Raw genomic sequence first — 22,831 nt, 5'->3', positions numbered from 1 at the left:
CTGTGAAACGGGTTGTTGTTACTATATTAATTATATTTTGTGTACTGCTCTTGAAGAAAAACAAAATGTTTAATTGATAAAAAAAAAAAAAAAAAAAAAATAGCAAATGCGTTCGCTTGAAGAAAAAACATAATTTAGACGTTAAATGAACTACTTCAATCCAAGTATGTAAATAGACTATGAAAAATTTTCGGAGTGAACGCAGATTAAATCTGGAGTGAGTGCAAAGTAGATGACGGTTTATTTATTTAATCCTCTCGGAGTAAAGTGTACTTCGAAGAGGAGTTTATTGTAATATTAAAACTCCAGTTCGGAGTAAAATTCATTCCTAAAAGGAGTTTATTTTGATATAAAAACTCTGAATCGGAGTGAATGCGAATTGAAATAAAATCTAGATCACTTCGAAATCACTTCACTGAAAAAACAAACTCTCTATTTACTCGGTATACATGCAGAGAATTTTACGGAATTTTTGGCATCAAAAATTTATAGAAAAATAACTATAGTCATAGTAACATGAGGACAGTATGGAATTATTGTACAAATTACCGATACTGTAGAAATTTTTAAAATAGGGGAAGGTGGGGCAGAGCGGCCCCCTAAGCCAATTATTACTTTTTGTGTCTTTCAACCATCAGATCACTTTACTTTTGTCCTATTTCGAACAAATTTATGGACATTTTGCCAAAATTCTGAAAACAAATTTTTTTTTTTGTGGGGCAGAGCGGCCCCCCGCCAAAAAATGATAAAAAATTTTTTTTTTCGTTTTTTTTTTTTTTTTTAAATTGTTTTCATCATTAAGGATGTATTTCTTTCTCTTGACAACTATTTTTGGTTCTATATTACTCGAAAAAAATTTTTTAAGGTGTTATAAATCGTTCACTCTCGATTACCTTAATTACTAATTGTTATTTAATAAAAAAAAAAAACAAATCGATAGTTTTACTTTATTTCAAAAATTTATCAACTAAAAAAAAAAATTTTTTTCTTTATATATTTTTAGTGACCAAATTTGTCTCTTACATAGAAAAACGGCCGAAAAATATGAAAAAATAATTTTTTCGGAAGTTTCGGCTGGTCTATTTTGCCCCAGGTGTTATGCATAGGGCTAGAAATGTGGAATTATAATAATTTTTTTTTAATTTGACGATAAAAATATGAAAAAATCACTTTTTTAAAATTTTGGGCTTGTCCATTTTGCTCCAGATGTCATGCGTAGGGCTAAAAATGCGCAAACATATCGGATTTATAGTAATTAGGCAAAAAAAAAAATATTTTTTTTTGATCTCAATTTCATGGGGGCTGTTCTGCCCCATCCTCCCCTACATCGAACAGAATTTACAAGGTGCATTGTAATTTTGACAAAGCAACAGATAAAATGTGGCCCACCTGCATACTAAATATTCTGATTTAACCTAGTAAATTTTACTATGCATTTTACTATACAGTATAAATTTTATCTGTTACTTTTTCAAAATTACAATGCACCTTGTAAATTCTGTTCGATGTATTTTAAATCAGTTAAAAATTTATTTATTATTAATTAAGTAACCTAACTTTTTAATTACAAATCTTTATTTTAATAATAATTTCTCACTACCTTGGATTGAACGCATAACCCCATTGAAATTGTTATGATTTCAACGTGCATAGGAATGATTTCAATGCTAGCATGGCTAGCGTTACCATTCAAAATTAGACAAAGTAAGATGTCAAATAAACAATGCGGCTAAAAAATCTGCGTCACCATGCTACATGCTAATGATTACTATGTTACATTAAAGAATATACCATTCGCTTCTCTCCGTAGAAAGCAGTTAAAAGCTATTAGGAGGAGTCTGAACTTTTTCTCTCACACTTAAGTCGACGAATGGTATCATTCCTGTTGCGCTTGCGCAGTAAATGGAAAATTTGTCCACGTTTTTCTCTTAACCAAAATAATATTCATGAAAAATGGAAACGGAGATTGCCAGATTATAGAGTATGCATCGAACCTCGTTTTCAATTTTGCATTTAGAGGATTTGCGTAGGAGTAAATTAAGCTTGGACAAAAAATACTAGATCCTCTTTAAGCTAATTTTGACAAAATATATGCTAGATGAAATATAACATACTTCACATGTATGAATGATTGTGTTAATATTTATTGTCATTTACACATTAAGCGCACTAAAATGTTCTACTCCCATATTTTACAATTTATCTACATAAGCTATTTGTGTACATTGAAAAATTCAAGTTTTACGAAATTTCCAATAATTTTTACACATCTTTTAAGACTTTAAACAAACTACTTTAAACTTAGTTCAGTTCAGAGTTTCTTTAAATAAGAAAGTGATAGAAAACGAGTATAAGCTTCTAGTGCAGGTCTGTTTTGAAGATACAACCTTTTAACGTAAAAATTTTATTAGATGCAATATTTCTAAACTAATCCCATTTTTTTCTATCTCTAAATCCTGTACCTTCTTCTTGACATTAGACTGAAGGTCATCGTTAAGAAGTAAACCAAACACTTTTAAAAGTAATTGTGTAATGGAAAGCTAAAATTCTTCCATCATTATTATTTGACTGCAATGTCAGCCATCAGGTGTTACCTAGAAAAATTTATTTCAAAATTATTAAACTAACATAAAAAAATGATCCAAACTCTTTTGACTCTATCGATAATATGCAAAGATATAGTACAATACAAATAATAATTAATATTGTTGATATGTGCACTCTACAGAATTTATCTTTTAAATCCTGCTCAAAAATTTTGGGACAAGACAACAACATTTGTTAAAGGTTCATTTTCGTTAAAGGTTCATTTTCGTTAAAGGTTCATTTTCGTTAAAGGTTCATTTTCGTTAAAGGTTCATTTTTAAAGATCCACAGGATCTTTTAGGAACTAACTATTATAGTCAAGTTTATAATCCGTAACCAAATATAAACCTAAAGACCTAATAAACCTAAAAGTTATAAATTATAAAACAGCTCTAAAGGCAAAATAAGTACTACTACAAGCATATAACCAAAAAAAAAATAACAAAGTAAAAGGTTTTTTCGGTTCTAGAAAAAAAAAATTTTTCGTTCATTTAGATTTACAATGTTGTGCCAAGATAATAAGCGGGTTACGATAATAATTTTCAGTAATCGGAGGTAATGGTAACAATTGTAAGAAGATTAGAAAACAGAATATTATTTATGACGACGTATGTGGACTTCAGTGTCTATGGTAATGATGTCAAAGGCAAAAAAAATGTCGGGACAATCGTCAGACAGTCGACGTCAACTGACGAGCAAAAAAATGACCAAAGGTCATTTGTAACTTTCCGCTATAAAAATTGATAATTTTCAAAAAAAGGGAAGTTATTGGTTCCGGCTCGGTTTTCGAAAATCGAGATTCCATCAGACTAGACGTTTTAAGTTCCTATATAGGAAGCTATTCTTACTATTTCGGATGGACGTCCACGCGTGTGTGTGTAACCTAATTTTTGTCTTACGATATCTTTGAAACGAATCAACAAATTTGGACGTGTTTGTCAGGAGTCGAAAGAGTTCATCAAAATTTAGATTTGTATAGACTTTGAAGATGATCGATCATGTAGTTTACGAGTTATACGAAAGATAAAAATTAAAAAAATTATTTTTTTCAGTTTTTTTCATATAACTCATAAAATTTTCGACCAATCAACTTGAAAATCTATAAAGATCTAAGTTTTTAAAATCCCTTTCGGTTACTGCCAAGCACGTCCAAATCGGTTGATTCGTTCCGAAGATATCGTAGTACAAAAATTAATTTTTTTTGGTTGAACAGGTTTAACAACAAAATAAACATTTTTCGACTTTGAAGAGTTAAAAAATTTTCAAATAATAACGTTTTCGAGCTTTCTGAGCTAAAAAACAGTGAAAAGTTTTGGAATTGTCCCACAGGATCAACCGTTTTTTAAATTTTTTAATTTAAGGTAAGTGACCCCTCTATCGGCCAGTTAAGTGTATTTTTTTTTCGAATTGAGAATTAAAATATAAAAAACCGATTCATGTATAAAATAGTGACAGAACCTTGAAGCTTGTACATTTAACTTCAAATTAAAAAGAAATACATGTAAAAATATTTATTAGAAATTAAATAATAAATGAAAATAACTTTAATTCCTGATGTCCCCTCTATCAACCTAGCTGTCCCCTCTATTGGCCTGCCTAGACCCCCTTTATCGGCCACCTTATAGATAAAATTTTAGCTCATCGGATGTATATAATTTATTTACATCCATTCTAAATATTTATATTTATTTTGAAATATAACTTAGTCATTTTGTTGATTTATTTTGACATTAACAAATTAAATTGACTATTTTGCATATAAACGCTGATAACCTCAAAAAGAATAAAACTAAGGTGGCCGATAATGCATACAGAGGTAATTTTCTTGTATCTATATTCGGCCACCCTATTTTTAATATAAATTAGGCAAAAATTATTAAATTTTTAACTCCTTAAATTACTATGAAACGGTTCCATGCGTTTTGAGCACCTGACAAAATATCCCCGACAAAATATCTCTGGACAAAATATCCCCAGTTTTGTTTCAGTTTTTTTGGCTTTTTTTAACTATTTTTGCTTTCTTTTCATGGGGATATTTTGTGGTAGACAAAATATCCCCAGTTTTGTGTCAGTTTTTTTGGCTTTTTTCACTATTTTTGCTTTCTTTTCATGGGGATATTTTGTCCGGAGATATTTTGTCGGGGATATTTTGTCAGGTGCTCAAAACGCCTGATACCTATGAAACGAACTAATGAGATTACAAAAAAAATCGGACTTTTATTGTTATTTTTAATTAGTAATAGGTCATTGAAAAAATAAGAAACCTTAACCAATCTGATAAGAAATTACCAGAAATCGCATCTGATGCACTACTTTTTTTTTCTAATTACAAAATGAATTTTTACAATAATCAGAGTATGTTGAATCTAAACTAGATTAATTTTACTTTTTTTTTTTTAACTATTTATGCATGAATACGTACTTATGATGGAAATATATCGATTTTTCGACTAAGTGGCCGATAAAGGGGGCCTGGCCGATAGAGGGGTCACTTACCTTACTGCCGATTTCCACACTATCTTTAATACTGCCCAGAAAATTATTTTATAAAAAATTCACCGGAAAGTTTACTTAATTATTTTTGACGTCATTGTCAGTCAATTTCTCGTGATCTGACTGAACATAAAAAAATGACGGTCATTTAGCATCACTATATTTCCTTGATGGAATAAAAGTTAGCTTGGATCTGATAGAATGTCATAATAAATATGACGACGATGATATTGTAAAAAAATAATTTGAGAATTTTGGTATTGAAGTATAGATATAGAAATATCGTTGAAAAAAAAATAAGTAAACAATGATCTAGACAACTATAAGATGTGATTCACGATGAATCACATATGTTCTTTCAATAAATGTGTTCACACAGGAAAACCATTTTTATAAACGCCAATCTAATCTATTCTCGACACCTATCATCCTTTGTGTTCGAACGTCGTTTATCCATTTCAATTTATTTTTCTCACTATAGTATCATAACATCCTCGGGAAACCGATCGGAGAATCCCCATAGAGTTTCTATTATCGTGATACAATTTTCGATTCAATTTCAGTAATGTGCATATACTAAGTATTGTATTGATTTTATTATTTCTGTAGAATTAATTTTTCTAGTAAAATATTTATTATATTTATTACAAAAACTTGTTATCAAATACATATCTATTTATGACTGTTCAAATTTAGTATATACAGCTAAAATCCATAGGTCTTTTATCCTTATTCACTATAACAAAAAATAGTTATTTTTTTCTTTACCTAAATATATATTATTAAAGAAATATAAAGCATTTGAAAAACCTAACAAATTTTATGGAATTTCGGCTTTTAATAATGAATGATAAAAGAATATCCTTAAAAAATAATTAGGTTAGTACCGCGATTTCAAAGCTCATCAATTATCATAAGATGGCTAAAATTTTTTCTATTTCTTTCGACAACGATTTCTCTTGAACGAATGAACCGATTTTGATAGTTGAGGTGGCATTCGACGCAGCTTATGAAATTTTAGAGCCCAGTTGATTTTGGAATCAATCCATGGAGCACATTACAAGTTATCCAAAAAAAAACGTTTTTGATAAAATTTTGTTTTTGGAATATCTCTGAACGAGCTCTACCGGTCAAGCTCAATTTTTTCTCAGTTTTTAGATATTGACGAACCGCGTCGAATGCCACCTTGACAATCAAAATCGGTTCATCTGTTCAAAAGTTACAGATATTTACATACGTATATACGTACATAAATATTCGGACATCATCTTGAAATTAGTCAAAATAGCTTTCCAGAACCTTAAAACGTCAAGATCTCTTAGAAATTCTATTTTCGAAAATCGAACCGAAACCAATAACTTCCCGAATTTTTGAAAATTTCCAATTTTTTTAGCGGGAAGATAAAGAAATGTTTCATACAAATGTAAAAAATAGTCTACTTTTAAGAACTACTAAATAAATATGTGCGTATAGTTTGATTTGGTTCGATAGCAATAATTCGTCGGTTCAAACTATTCGCACACCCCTATTACAAAAACCAAAACAATCTCTCAGTGCATTAAATATTAAAAATTTAAAAGCTTGTAGATGATTCAAGTACATAATGACATATCTAGTTAAATGATAGTTTGCAAGATAATTTTAAGTTGTGAAAATCACATAGTCGATGACTCGTGTAAGGGTCTAAGGGCAGTAGCATGACGATCACGGAGTATAGAGGGCGATATCTGCAGTAAACACATAGCGTGTATAACATATACATGAAGTAAAAAGGTTCCAGGCGTTGATATTACGATCAGAGGGTGAGCATCCGAGGGTCGCGTTCTCGTTTGCCACGCCCACTTAAAACACCCCCGCATGCGTGTTTAGCATGCACTTCCCGTCTCTCTTAAACTTGTAACTCCATCTCTTAACTCTACCGCCACGCAGAATGACACGAACATAACATCTACTTTTACACTGTCTTCTATACTACACATGATGTATACAAGTGATGAACAATTTCCACACGTGACATCCGATCCCATGGGAAAATACAACGAGGGAATCAATCATCAGATGGTGATCATTAGTCACAAGGGGATCATCTAAAATATCTATCAGATGTTACCTGTTTATTTTTCAATATCAGACAAGATATTAATGATTTTTTTGATTCTTCAAATTTAATTTATAATAGTAATAGCGTTCAAAAATCAATTTTTTAAGAAAAAAAAAAATAAAATGAAATGAAAATTTATTAGCTGAACTACTTTGTAAATTTACTTAACAAGAAAAATTTTCAAGATTTATGACAGACATTTATGACGTAAATATTTATTATTTTCGAGTGTATACACGTAAAAAGGACCGAAAAGTAAAAAGGGAGAAAAAGTGTATTATTTCTTGATTGAGGAGGCAAAGTAGAGAGGTGTCGAGGGTCGTAAATATAATGCTCGTGGCGGAAGGCACTCTTGGTTTATATATTCTCTACTTTACTCTCTACTCAGTTCCTTCTGTCATCCGGGTGTGCCTGATGTTATATATGTGTAGTGTATTTTTTTTTTTTTTCAACTAAATGCAAGAGAGTTGGTGTACCGGTTTTCTTTTAAAACTACCCTGTTATAAACTGCTAGTAGCTATTCCTCTATCTTACTCCATAACACGTATGTACACACAAATGTGCTCCAGTACATCAAGTACCAGTACTTGGTGAACTCGAGGGAGGCCGTTTTTTTTCGATTTTTTTATTATTATTATTTCTTTCTCTTATAGCTTTGGTAACATATATCGACCCGCATCGTCTTTATAAAATATACTCTACGAATTATATATATACTATGTATTTTGTACGGGTTAAAATATGTCATATCAACATTATGAATTATTCAATCATACGTTCTATTTTTATATTTATCAATTTTTTATAAGTTGCCATACGGAGAAAATTTTGTCGTAAAAGTTATCATCGAGTTATAGTAAAATTTTTAAACTGAATTCGATAGTAGTGAATATCATTTAAATTATTAGATAAACAATCTGAATTGTAGTATTTACCAACTGTACGGTGAAATCTATAATTATTGATGATAATCAGGAATTATAAGTTTTATAATCTTAACTAATTATAACTCTTATCAACATCGTAATTCTTAATAACCCGATGGTAATAGTTACCATCAGCCCAAATAATAATTACTATCTAAACTAATAAAGAATTTAAATATCGGCCGTTACAGATCAAATGATGCTCCATTATTTTATGTTGTAAAAAAAATACTGATTATTGACGATGATAAAGTTTTCCTTATCACTCAATACTTGGATGGTTGTTATTTTGATGATCATACCCAATTATTTAAAGTTATCAATAACAGCTCCAATATTTAGAAATTTTTATTATATTCGGATTTGAACGGTTGTATTGTTACTTATTTTAATCATTTAAAGGACAAAATGGACATAGCTAAAATATGGATATAAATAAAGGATTAAAATTTATATAAATTTATCCTATTTTTTGTTTCAGAATTTTTACAACCTTGAATGGTAACAGTTACCACACTGTTAGAAGTATTTATTTGAGCCAAATAAGATTTATTAATAGTTAATAAATGATTTATTAAATGAGATTTATTTGAGCCAAATAAGCCATTTCTTAATAGTTAATAAATGGCTTATTTGAATAGAAAGAAATGACACATGAAGTTCAGGTTATAACTTTGAATGGAATGAGTGTGATTGTTAGTAAAAATTTATTATAAAATTTCATTTTTTTTATATCTTTTGTATAATAATTTTTATCTTCAATTAACATTAATTGTGTGTATTATTTTCTTTAAAAAAATAAAATTAAACAGTCCTATAAAATATCTGTCATAACCTTACTTAATTAACATCACGTGTCATTTCTTTCTATTCAAATAAGCCATTTATTAACTATTAAGAAATGGCTTATTTGGCCCAAATAAATCTCATTTAATAAATCATTTATTAACTATTAACAAATATTTATTTGGCTCAAATAAATACTTCTAACAGTGCACACTGTAAAAAATTTTTTGGACCCGTTGTTGTGTAAATGTCTCCAGTGTAAAAATTTTAGTGTGAAAATTACATCAAATTCGGTGTTAAATTTAGGTAGTGTGAATTTAAAATTTTTACACCGATAAACAGTTATTGATTAAGTAGTTAAAAATATTCAATGATCGTTTGTTGCTCATTAATCAAAATTACGAGTAACACGGAGTGGTGTAAAAATAGTAGATAACACCGTGTTAAAATTACACGGATTGAAAATTTACACCGAGAGAATTTCACACTACACGGCCGTATAAAGTTCTCCGGGTCCATTTTCACACCGAAATTTTTTACAGTGCATCTTCGATTGTAACAATTATAATCTTTAATAGTTGCAATTACACAAAAAAAAATAGGCGCTGCAACAGGACGCAATCCTGTGGGAGCAACAGGATAAAATCCTGTTGCAGCAACAGGATTTTGTCCTGTGGAATAAATAGGATAAGGAACAAGTTTCATGTACTAATTTTTTTGTCCGTATAATGAAATTTCTATATTTGAAAAAAAATTCAAAATTTGGAAAAAATAAAAATTTGTTTTCGAAGTTGATTTTTTTTTAAATTGAAATTTTTTTCAAATTTTGAAATTTCATTATACGGACAAAAAAATTAGTACATGAAACTTGTTCCTTATGGATTTTGTCCTGTTGCTCTCATAGGATTTATCCTATTGCTCTGTCACATAAAAATCCTGTTGCTGCAACAGGATTTTATACTGTTGCTCCCACAGGACTGCATCCTGTTGCAGCACCTATTTTTTTTCCGTGTAGCATCTTTGATGGTAATCGTCACCACCATCAATTATCACTGCTATCATTCTCAATGATAAAAATAATTATTTTACCACTGAAAAATTTTCCTACCTTTTCAAATATTTGAAATTGAAAATTTAGTATCATAGATATACAATTTTCTCAGAGTAGCTAATATTTATCTTTTATTTAAATTTATTAAATGTAATATAGATTTATTTATCAAAAAAGCAAAATGTCTTTTGACGTGAAAAATTATTTAAAATATTCATATGCGTGAATACCACAGGACATTTTTTGTATAAATAAAATTGTATTGGATAGCAGAGCACTTAGGATTCACTTAACCAGGTGAGAATGACAAATCATCTGTCATTCTACGATATTTTAATAATTTTTTAATATATACGGAGACAACTCTATAATAAATTGATTTAACAATTCAGTATCATTAAATATATTTTAAAATAACCTCCTCCATATATACATATATGTATTCTCAAATAAAGAAATTTACTAAAAGATTATAAATAAAAAATATTTTCCTAACAATAAAATAAAATAATCCCAGTGTAGATTTTCATATCCTACGTATTTAAATATTATTTAAACTAAAAAGTAACAAGTCGTAATGTGTGTACACAAAAAGAAGTATCCTAATACAAAGATAAATTTTAAAATCAGTTAAGCCAAATCTTTGTACTACTATTTTTTACAAATATAAAATTCTCATTTTTAAAATTCAATTGAAGAAAAAAGTGTAGAGGTTGATGTGCTGACGCGAGATGATGAAGATTAAAACGTCTACGAGTCTACCTAAGCGATGACATTTCCAGTTTATTTTGTGTTATTTGAATGTAAAAGACTCTTCAGTAGTACATATGTACATATACACTAGTACATGTATATATACACATAATAAGTATATAAAAAAAGAAGCTGACGAGAGGATGACGAGTAATGAAGAGGGGATGAATGGACAAGAAAGATGGATGTTGAATGGCGAACTATTCAATGTTTTATCAAGTTGAGATCTCAATGTTGGCTTGAATATGCTATATCCAGTACTGTGTAAAAATCTTTTTGTCCTTTTGGAGGCGTTCTCATCTCTCATCGCCTGTCGCTGGATACTACCGTGTACTCTTTACTAAATACCAGCGGGTGTACTTATGAAACGCGAGATGGAGAGACGTAAAGGAGATTATGATGATGATCGAGACGATGAGAGGTAATATGGTACGTAGCAAGTAAAGAGTACACCAGCAATAGAAGTTGAACAAGTGATCAAGTGATGGATATATTTTCTACAGGGGGCATAAGAATCGTAAGGGTAACACAGGTGAACATACTTGTGCAAGTAATCTATATACTTTAGGCTTTTATTTCGTCTACCGCTTTTTTATTTTATTTTATTTTTTGTACCTTTACGCACCACTAATTTTTACTCATTATCCTTTTAAGAATCATTCAAGGACAAAACTCCTTCACTGTTTACCGTACTCTCTTTTGTCTGGAAACTACAACTACCACTTACCTGTTTTACTCCGCTGATTGTTGCTCGTATGTTTTGTGTACACATCCAACTGATTCCTTACCGCGTACAAGCTTTAGAAGCAGACGAATCCATACTCCGGAATCTCGAGTGGATACTGGATTCTTGACAACTTATCAACTCATCAATTGATGCGTTCATCTACATTTGAGTAAACCGATACGTCTTTGTGCCAATTGAACTTCTTTAGAACTAACATTGCCTGCAAATAAAATCAAATTAGCTTTTAATGTTGAAATCACACTTTTAAAAAAATTTTGCGGCAATGAAATTTGTGGATTTCACATGAGCATAAATTTTTCAGATAATTAAAAAAATTAAAGGACAACTTGGAATAAAAATACTCAATTAATTTAAATTAGAAAATTTTTCAAAGTCCATCACTAACTTTTTTTTTTAAACATCCATTAGTTTTTGATAGTTGTAAGCTTATTCGATAAAATTTCAAGTATTTAAAAAATAATAAAAAAAAGAAAATTTCAATTAATATTGATGGTAAAGAGAACTTAAATTGAAACTAAAAAGAAACAGACGTGATATAATTTTTATTAATTCATGACTAAAATATATAGTAATGTAGAAATGAAATATACACAGAAAAAAAGGATTTATTGGCGCGAAAAATTTTCACTCACCCCAAGAAAATTTTTACTTGCTCTAAGAAATTTCCTGCAATATAAATTGAAAACTAAAATTTCCTTGGGGCGAGAAAAAATTTTCTTGGGCCTAGAAATCCTTTTTTTCTGTGTATATTTCACAATTCTCACTGATTAAAACTCGTGATTAACTTCATGAAATTTTTTTTAAGGGGATTTTCAGTCAGTGCCTTTCACTTTTCAAAAATATTCAATGACTCTACATAAGATTATTAAAATTTTATTAATTAATTTCAAATAAACTAAAGTATTAATCATGAAAAGGACAACGCAGTTACAATGTCGCCGAGATAAAGATTTTTAAATAAATTACTCAACGTTGTTATCAATTAGGAGTTGAACGAAATTTAGTAAAAAAATTTTAGCCTAAAAAATTATGATAGTAAAGTTAGCAGACATTTGAAATTAAAAAAAATTTTTTTCAACAGATAAATAATGAAAAAAAAACAAATTACTAAAAAAGTGCACATGTCGGAAATTTCATAAACTTTACGTGCAATTTTTCAAGATATTTTTTTTAATATTTATTTTTTCGTTATAAAAATAATATAATCACTAAAAAATTTGATATTCCAAACTATAATGTTGACATGAAGATGTTACTGAAATTTATTTTCCAAATTTCATTTAACTCATTGATATTCAATTGATTGAATATTTTTAAAAAGGGGACACTGTCTGATAATTTCCTTAAATTATAAAAATTTTTTTTTAACAATTATTGAAGTTAGAAATTTAAACGAGGTTAGGTAAAAAAAATAAATCATTACTTATTTGGACGTTTTATAATGAATGTTTTCTTATACTTTGTTTTTAACTATAAAATTATGTATTTATAGTTTTGCTGATAAAGTCGAAATATAATTGATGAAACGTCCAAATAATTAATGATTCAATTCTTCCACCTAACCTCGCCCAAATTTCTAAAATTAATAATTATCTATTACATATCATGAACACGATTCAACATTTTCAACAATAGAATATATTAGCAATTCTTAAACCAAAGTATTGAATTATTTACAAAGATTAAATTTTTCTTATTTATTTAAAAGTTTATGAATTAAATCTGGCAGTTAAAAAAATATAAAGATTTTGGTACTAAGTAGAATTAATCTCAGTACATATTACATATACATGTACATACATACGTGATATGAACAGTAGAAATATACGTGGATAAAGTCACGTGTGGCCCTTTGGGGTCTGCGGATAACGGATAAGTTCAGTGCATACGTTGTCCGTTTACTTTTAACTCATCATCATCATTCTCGTTCTTGTCAACATCATCATCAACTACAACTACAACTTCAAGAGAATCTGTTATATCCATTAAACTCACTCTTATTCCAGGGTCGCGCCCCTTTTAACATTTTCGGCTTGGCCACTTCTAAACGCCCTATTGTCTGATTCGATTATCGCGACTGTCATTCCGCGAACTTCATACTACTATTCACTATTATACATTACATTAGGGGGTTGCGTTATGTACTTTAGGCCTAGATCAAGCTCTAAGTCTATGTCTATGTCTGTCTATATTCAATGGAGTAGTGCATTGGGATTAGTATTTCAATTATTTGTACAATGAGAGTGTCAAAGCTTTAACTCTCCCTTATTTATAAACTCTCATCTTTATTATTATTATCTGCTCTTTTTTCTTTAAATCTAATGACAGTGGCTGTAATATCGAGTGTAGTCGCGTGTCAGTGTTTGCATTACATACCGGGTAGTGTACGATTTAAACTTTTAAAAAAAAACTACGTACGTTTTACCGCAGGCTAGTGTCATCTGCACTAACAAGATGGCGGAACTGAGTTCGTTCGATCGCGCGCGCGGTTTCCTGCGGTTAAGATTTCGAAATGTATCGACTGTAGTTAACATCGATTATCAACTATCGGTAGTTTTGTTGTTTACTTTATCGATAGTACGTACGATCGATCTATCGATTTGAATAAATCTATATTTTTATAATTAATTAATTTTTACGATCCTGAAGTTAACAGACAATTTGAATTTTCGGTTTTTTTTTTTTATTAATAAATCGATTAGAAAAAAAAAATTAAAAATATGCACATGTAGAAAATTTAAAAAACTACAAGTGCAATTTTTGAAAATATTATTTTTTTATAGTTTATCGTTTTGAAAAAAATCCAAAAATTATTAGACGTCGGCTAACTTCAGTATTATTAATTTTTGTTGTTTTTTTAATTTAATTATCGATATTGTACATAAAATTGTTAGGGTTATGAAGTGTTTGGTGAATTAAATATGAGATATTTAATAAAATGTTTTGAAAGTGAAGTTTCTTTACAATGTATGTTATTATGAAAATAAGTTTAATGAGTTTTTTTTTATAATTTGAATTTTTTTTTACAAATTCGCACGCGATGTTCCGGGATTTAAAATTACAGGGTGTAACTTTGTAGATTAAATTATAGTTTTATATTGAATTTTTTTTTAAATTCTTCATTACTGGTTATTATTGTTATTTGAAGTAATTGTGGTGAAATCAAGACATTCATTTTAATGAGTTTATTATTTTTAAATTTAATGGATGCCAAGTGGTGATGAGATGAAGACCTGGGGTGAGTAAAAAAACAAGTGAGTTTACATTTAAGAAAATGGAAAACGAATTAAATAATTTATTTATTTTTATTTTGTGAGGAAAAATATTTTTGGGTGAATTATTGATTGAAAATTAAGTTACGATTTTTTTACAAAATTATTTTTTATTAAACTGATTATTTTGACAGTAGCGTGCTAACAATTTTCTTACGATTCTAATGAAATCTTCGATTTAAATAGAAAAAAACGAATGTATATCAACATTCATATATTTAGAAAAATTTTTAAAATATCCATGAATTTTTTTTTTTTTGAATGTGTAATTTGTTTATAAAAAGAAAAAAAAATTGCTGGACGTTTGCTATTTTTGAGATCAGAAAATTTTCAAGGAATTGGAAAATTTTAATTTACTGTTTAGAAAAAATAAAATGCAGGCAACCTTTTAAGGCCATTCTCAGACAATGCCCCCCACGTTTTTAAATTATTCAATGACTTTCAATTGTGATCCGTATTAAAATTTTTATAATTAATTAAAAAAAAGTTAAAGCATCAATTGAAAAAAAGGCAGCACAGTTACAATTTCAACGAGACAAAGATTTAAAAAAAAAATTATTTACTCTCTTAAAATGAATCAGTGAAAAATACCACAAATCAGTGAATATTCACTGCAAATCAGTCCCAAGTATATCACTAATTCAATCAGTGATATACTTGGGACTATTTATGCAGTAAATATTGACTGATTGAAGTATGTACTTTTCACTGATTCGTTTTAAGAGAGTACAGTTAATATCAAATAAGAGTTAAACGAAATTTGAAAAATAAATTTCAGTACAATTTTCATGTCAAAATTATAATTTAGAATGTCAAATTTTTTAGGCTGAAATTTATTTACCTAATTTAGTTTAACTCCTAATTGATAACAACTGTGAGAAGTTTTTTAAAAATCTATACCTCGGCGAAATTGTAACCGCGTTGTCCTTTTTTTAAATTAATGCTTTAATTTTTTTGAAATTAATTAATTAATCAAATTTTATCATTTCTATAACAGTTCAAGGTCATTGAATATTTTTAAGAAGTGGGAGGCACTGACTGAGATCGCCCTTAAAATATCCATGTAAATTTTTTAAATAATTTTTTTTTCAAATGTGTAATTTGTTTATAAAAAGAAAAAAAATGTATAACATCAGAAAATTTCTAAGGCATTGAAAAATTTGAATTTATTATTAAAAAAATAAAAATTAAACAAATAATTAATTTTATAAAAAAGAAAGTTATCGGATTTAAATTTCTAAGAATGATAAAATCTTTGTCGCAATAACAATTGATGAGAAATGATTAATTATAAATTTATCAAGATCTTTAAGTAACGAAGTGCATTGTGCTTGTGAAAAATAAAAATTAAGACTTTTGTTGATTACAATAAAAAAAAGGGTAAGTATTTATTGATATAATATATGTATATGTTCATTTTATCAAGAAAGCACAGAGTAATTATTGGAATAAAAAGAGATTGTCAAGCACCCTGAGTGCATATGAAACGGAACCATACGCAGGACCAAGGACGTTCAGTGCCCTCATCGGCCAAAAATACATGTGCATACCTAACGGGCTTTTCGTGTTCTCCCACTTTATTTTTACCTTTTATTTATTTTTATTTTATTGCAATGGGTACACGCCTGGATACTTTGTCTTCCATGGCGCCACACGTACTCCTAATTTATTTTCTTTTATATTTTATTCTTTTTACGATATTTTATTTTATCCACATTATTTTTTACTTATTTTTATTCGTAAATGTGTATTTTATTAATACACATACATGTAAACATATATGTATACATGTTTTTTTTATCGCCTACATCGTTTTGTAGTTGATCAAAAATCATGACAGTTCTGTTGTCTGAAGCTGTCAGCCCTCAGGCAGTATTTAATTTTTTATATTTGACTTCTTAAGTTGTAATCATTAAAATCTTTTACATATTTTTATGTACATATATACATACATATTTATTTAATGTTATTTTTGTAAGAAGGAATAATGAATAATTTTATTTATGTAATCGCAATGAATAATTTATTGTCTCGATAAAAATTATATTTAAAAAAAAAAGTTTTTTATGAATTTTTAAATTCAAAAATTGAAATTACATCAATCCAAGCTTCAAATGTCTTAAATATTAAATTAATTTATTTTTATTCAACAATTTTTTCTTTAATATTCACAAAGTAATACTGTCTTATTAATATAGAGCTTAAATAATGATAAGAGTAAAAAAAAAATATAATAATAATTTAATCAAAGTGCACTTTGACATTGCGTGACTAAAGTCTTTAGCTTGGCGCGGGATAATTTTTCACAGGAATTGATCATTGCTTTTATTTTTTATCCCATGAATTATTGAACAAGAAAATTTCGCAATATTAAATTAGAAATAGAGTAAAGAAAATTGTTATTATTAGTATTGATTTAAATTAAATTAATAATAAAACTAGATGATTGATTACATTTTATATTTCACTCAATTTAATTTGTCAATTTAGTTATTTAATTATATATATTTATATATAGATAACGTTGCACAATAAGGGTTGTTTACGACTACATGAGTGCGTGGTCAAAGTGCCAGGATTATCAAGATTACATAACATTCTCAAATAACACAGGACAATACGATCCTTCTTTTTGTTTTCTTATAATCCTTGTAGGACTTTTTACTTTATAAACACTCACTTAAGTTAAAGTTCCATACATAACACTTTTAGCTGTATTCCTATTCTGTATTGCGATTCTTCCCTTTTATTACATTATGTTAGTTGGGCCCACTGTGATATTACTTGTGCAATAACAACAGCAACAACGACAACAAGTAACTCGAGAGTAAACAAGTATGAGATATAATAATGAAATTCAATCGAATAAATATATAAAGCAAAATTTAAATGAACACGTGCAAATGTGAATGTATTTAAGGATGCTGAGAAAAATTCAAGTTATGCGAAGTAATAATAATAATTATTTTTTTTTCAATAACCTACTTGTTAAATAATTAAACACCACAAGTATACTTCAATAGTATTAATAATAGATTAGATAATTTTTTAGTCAAAACTAATAAGGGTAACCCTGATTAAACAACTGAATTCGACCGAATTAAAAATTTTAATTCTGTTATATTCTGTCGAATTCCGCAAAACAGAATTCAACTGAATTGAAAATTTGAATTTAAATTAAACAGAATAAAACCGATTTAAAAATTTCAAATTCGTTTTAATTTAGTTAAATTCGGATTCAGAACCAGAAATTGGAGAATTATTTTCGAATTAATCAGAATTAAACCGAATAGAATTATTTAAATTCGTTTGAATTTGGACAAATTCTGGTTTTCCTGCCGAATTAGACAGAATTCATTTCTAAGTTAGGCACCGAATTAACAGAATTTATCTGAATTAAATAGAATTAAAAATTTAATTCTGTTTAATTCGATGGAATTCAGTTGTTTAATCAGGGAAAGTAATTTTGAAATTGACTAAGGAGATCCCCGAATCGAAATTTGGCCCTTACCTCGATCTCAAATAATTAACTTTGGTAAGGTTATATCCTAGTGGCAATATTGATCAATTCTGGAGCAAATCTTGAGCAAGTCAAGGAGAATACAGCGAAATATTATATCTATATATACTGTGACTTCAAGGTCTTGACTAAGATAGCTACTAGGGTACAGGACCAATTGAACCATTAAGGGGTTAGGGGTAGTCAGAATTTTCAAAAAATCGATTTTTTTTTTTTTGGATTTTCTTAAAGTATAATATTTTAAAAATATTGTGTGAAAATTTGAAGTGAATCCGACAAATTCTTTTCGAGTTATTTAACAATGACCAAAGGACGCTCGGGTGCTACGTGGCATTCGAGAGCAGGTAGCTAGAAACAGCTGCAAGCAACCGACCTTTCGGGTTTCATTGTCATGAATATCTCCCCATTTTAATGTATGTATAATTATATATATATATATATATATATATATATATATATATATATATATATATATATATATATAAATCCTTCTACATATATTCACAATTTGTAGGTAGTACAAGAACTGAAAAATAATTTTTGGTTGCCAGTATACCTGTAGTCGTTGCACTGATCAGTCGATAGTTTTGTGATAAATTATTTCTCAAGTGAATTAAATTATTAACCATGGGACGTGATTCTAGAAAGGTTTCAAGAGAACTTCGGAGTTCTGAAAAAATTTATAAGTCGCGTTCAGTCAAAAAAAAGAATGTTTTTAATCCGAAAACAGCCGAACGTGATGAAAGTATTCAGAGTACATCTTCTAAAAAATTAAAACAAAACACTGAAGATGATGTACCTGAAGACAGCAGTACTGAATTTCGAATAATAAATTTGATGAAATTCGAGTGATGAAAAACCGAATCATGATATGTGTCCAAAAGGCGAAGAATCTTGGTGCTCTTACCAGCGCGCTGAAGCAAGAGGAGAGCTTGATACCTATTCTCACGATTATTCTCTCTTACCTTCTGATGTTTTAAAAGCTATCAAGCCTATATACGAAGATCTTAGTAATGAAAATTTACTTTCAAGATGTGTAGGTGGATTCAATCAGAATAATAATGAAAGCTTTAACCAACTAGTATGGAAAATATGCCCAAAAACGGTAAATACTAGTTTTACTGTCGTACAAATAGCTGCATACGTTGCTATGTGTATATTTAATGAGGGTATAAATTCATTATTAGTCTTGATGAATACACTAGGACTTAATTGTGGGCCTAATTCTCATCGGTATGCAGAAAGAATGGATGCTGCACGTATCAAAGTAGCAGATAAGCGCGCTAATGATAACACCCGAGAAGGTCGATTGCAACGTAGGCACCAGCAAATCGATATTTTGGAAGCTGCTATGACGGCTGAAGAGCTATTATATGGTCCAGGAATAGATGACTCAGTGTAAGTTATTAAATAATTCTTATAATTCGACATAAATCCATAGCAAAACTTTAAATGCGTTTTTCTCAAAACTATGTTTTCTGAACTGGTGATCACTGTAACTTAAAAACTGCTCGGTAGATTTCAATAAAATTTATTGTACTTTTGAAATACATTAAAAACTCGTGCCTGATCGAAGGATTTTTTTTTTTTTCAAAAATTTCGATTTTTTTTTAACAATAAACTGTCGGTTTTTTTCTCGAAAATTTGAAAAAAATTTCCTGAGGCCGCCATTTTGTTAATTTCGAAAAAAAAAAAAAAAGCTTCGATCAGGCACAAGATTATCTATTAATAAAACTAATTTTTCTTGTCCGATTGATTTTAGATGAATCTCCAAGGACTTATGATGATCACCGCAAAGGACTTCGGGAGGAACGGGCTCTACAAAAACAGCGATAACTTTTTGAATTATTAATTTTTTTTTTTGAAATTTTCGTGAAGTCAAATCGAAACGTGTTCTAATAAAGCTATGTTTTTATTTTTGTCAAATAAAGTAATTAACTACAAAAAAAAAATTATTGAAAATCATCATTTTTTCAGGCCTCTGAGTACCCCTAACCCCTTAACCCAGTAGTTATCGGATAAAATATCATGGTGAGGATGAATTGAGGCCGAAATTTTGAGCCCCATATAACCCTCTTTCTTCTCATGCCGTTTGATTTACACGGAGAAATTATACTCATTTGAAATGCTACGGTGTCATAGTCAAGCCGGACTATGGTGGCCATTTGGCGAGAATTTAAATAAACGTATGACAAAATTAATATGGCCGAAGTAAAACGTCCAATGGTTACAATCATTTGTGATATAATCATTGTCAATTTTACTATGGCTGTAGTAATTTTTTCATGTGTTTATTTAAATTTCTGCAGGTGGTCAACATGGTCCGGCTTTACTATGACATCATTGCATTTCAGGCGAGAATAATTGTAATAATTATGCATTTATATATATATTTATATATTAGCTTACCCCTATATTTAAACCATTGATATTTCAATTAAAATAATATAAATATGAGAAATTTCGAAAGCGTCGAAGTATTTATGTTTTGTCATTAAACAATATTGTAACGAAAGTGAAACTTATTTCAAACATTTGAATGTCTCGGAAACAAATGACCTCTTCTTATTGAATAGAAACGCGACTAGAGTCAGTCAGTCAGATATTGACATCAATACAGCGATCATCTTTGTCTAAATGAACATTCTTTTCCTTACCTTTTCTTTACCGCCGTAAATTGTGGTGTTGTTACTTCTAGTTGAAGTGTGTTGTTATTTTATTATAAGTGACTTATTAATTATAAGTTACTGAATATTACAATATATTATATTAAATTGAGCCGATCGATAACGTATGATCAGTGTCAAGTTTTAGAGGACAATTATTATTGGGAGGTCTATCGTCTGCGTCATCATAAGATAGTGATACTCAAGTACATTAAATCACGAGAATTTCCCTGGAGAACGCCCATACCTTGGGCCACATGGCGGTGATCAAGGTCCCCTAACCGGGAATTAATGACAGATATATTTATGCAAATTAAATTTGCAATAAGGAGTCTCGATTTATCCTTTAATTCATCGATCAAACTAAATTACACGTTATTTTATTGCCGCGATACTCGAAATGATCACTTTTGGTTTCAAGTGTTTTAAAATAATATATACTCTATTTTATATTTTATTTAATAACTTTAGTCTTGAACCTGAGGGTAGTAGGAGAAAAACAATTAATAAAAAGCTTTTTAGAATAACAAAAAGTGATGTCATACTGACCTGAACTTTTGTGTGACAATATTACGCAGGTTTCGATATCTTCCATTTCTTTTGTGATACGATTAAAATCTTAGGTTTGAGAAAAAGAAGAGCTTTTTTTTTTAACTAGCAGAAACACCTTAATTAATAGTATCTTATACATCATGTGGAATCGGTATTACACTCCATTATGTCACTGGATGTATACAATCGATTATGTATAATGAATGCACGAAGAAACGCCGTTAAATGTTTAAAGTCAACGTCATACAGTCAGTTGTAAAAATAATTTACTTAATTATTGTCAAAAAAGATTTATACTTCATAAAATTGAATACTTTGTTTATTACTATTCACTTAAAAAAACTTAACTCAATATTAAAAAAGTCATCTTTGGTGTTGAGTCGTATCAATTAATAAAAAAAACATGTAAGGTTATAAAATTCAGCTGAGTTGCGTTGGTCTACACATGCTTAAGCTGATTAATTAAATCCGCATGCGCAGTCTAGAGATTTTGGTCATGTAGCTCAATTCAAATTGACGTCGGTCATAAGAGAGAAAAGTGATAGATGTTTTTGGCTTAAATTATTGAGTAGGGATATACTCAGCCCATTTCACTCAAATTCAGTGGTTTAATATGAAAATGAGTGTTTTAATATATATTAAACCACTCGTCTGACCAATCGAAAAGGATTGTACTTTAATCTAAAATTTTATGAGGCTGACTTTGGCCAGTTAGCGGCGTATTCTTCGGCATTAATTACATACAGTATTTTTTATAATGAATAATTATATTGATTGCTCATAGAAAAGTTTTCTTTATACATCAGTACACTGAGACAACAGTTTATTTGAGCCAAATAAAATTTGTTTCAGGCAAATAAATCCCATATTTGAATGGACCCAATCAATATTTTTTTGAGACAAATATCCCTGATTAAGAAAAATTATTTGAAATGATTTAAAACAATTTGAATTGACTAATATATAGATATACACTTAGCATGGAGTAAATCATTTTTCTTAATCAGGATATTCATTCATTTGAGACAAATAAATTCATTTTTTTGAGACAAAGATATGGTTTCTTTAAATGAAATAAATATTTGTTTGCAGTTAGGAAATCTATATTTGGAAGGTAGCGCCATCAGCCATACTGTAATTTTTTTCAACCAAGATTTGTTTACTATAAACAAATATATGTTTGAATGGAATAAATTAAATGATTTTGTTCAGTAAAATTGACGAAAGTATTTGATTCAATTAAATATTTATTTCAATCAAATATATACTTCTCAATACCCGTGTAAAAAAAATTGTTAAAAAAAGGTTAAAAAAGTGTTGACTATTCTAAACTTCAAAACGTGACACAACGACGAACTTTTTTTGAACGTTTTTTAA

At 28.8% G+C, this 22,831-nt stretch overlaps 1 protein-coding gene across 1 annotated transcript; it reads left to right on the top strand.

The window, feature by feature from the left end:
* Positions 1–18,715: 18,715 nt before the first annotated feature.
* On the top strand, positions 18,716–20,226 carry LOC130668026 (uncharacterized). Its single transcript, XM_057470011.1, has 2 exons — positions 18,716–19,634; positions 19,999–20,226. Exons 1-2 carry the CDS (start codon positions 19,108–19,110, stop codon positions 20,000–20,002), a joined length of 531 nt encoding a protein of 176 aa, XP_057325994.1. The 5' UTR covers positions 18,716–19,107; the 3' UTR covers positions 20,003–20,226.
* Positions 20,227–22,831: the final 2,605 nt, after the last annotated feature.

Source organism: Microplitis mediator, chromosome 5, assembly GCF_029852145.1.
Source record: "Microplitis mediator isolate UGA2020A chromosome 5, iyMicMedi2.1, whole genome shotgun sequence".
Classification (NCBI taxonomy): Eukaryota; Metazoa; Arthropoda; class Insecta; order Hymenoptera; family Braconidae; genus Microplitis; species Microplitis mediator.
The sequence above is the reverse complement of the archived record's forward strand: the minus strand, read 5'-3'. Positions and strand labels throughout refer to the sequence as shown.

What these genes read in the sequence shown, in the direction of transcription:
- LOC130668026 (XM_057470011.1), top strand. Translation starts at nt 19,108, where the DNA reads ATGTGTCCAAAAGGCGAAGAATCTTGGTGCTCTTACCAGCGCGCTGAA.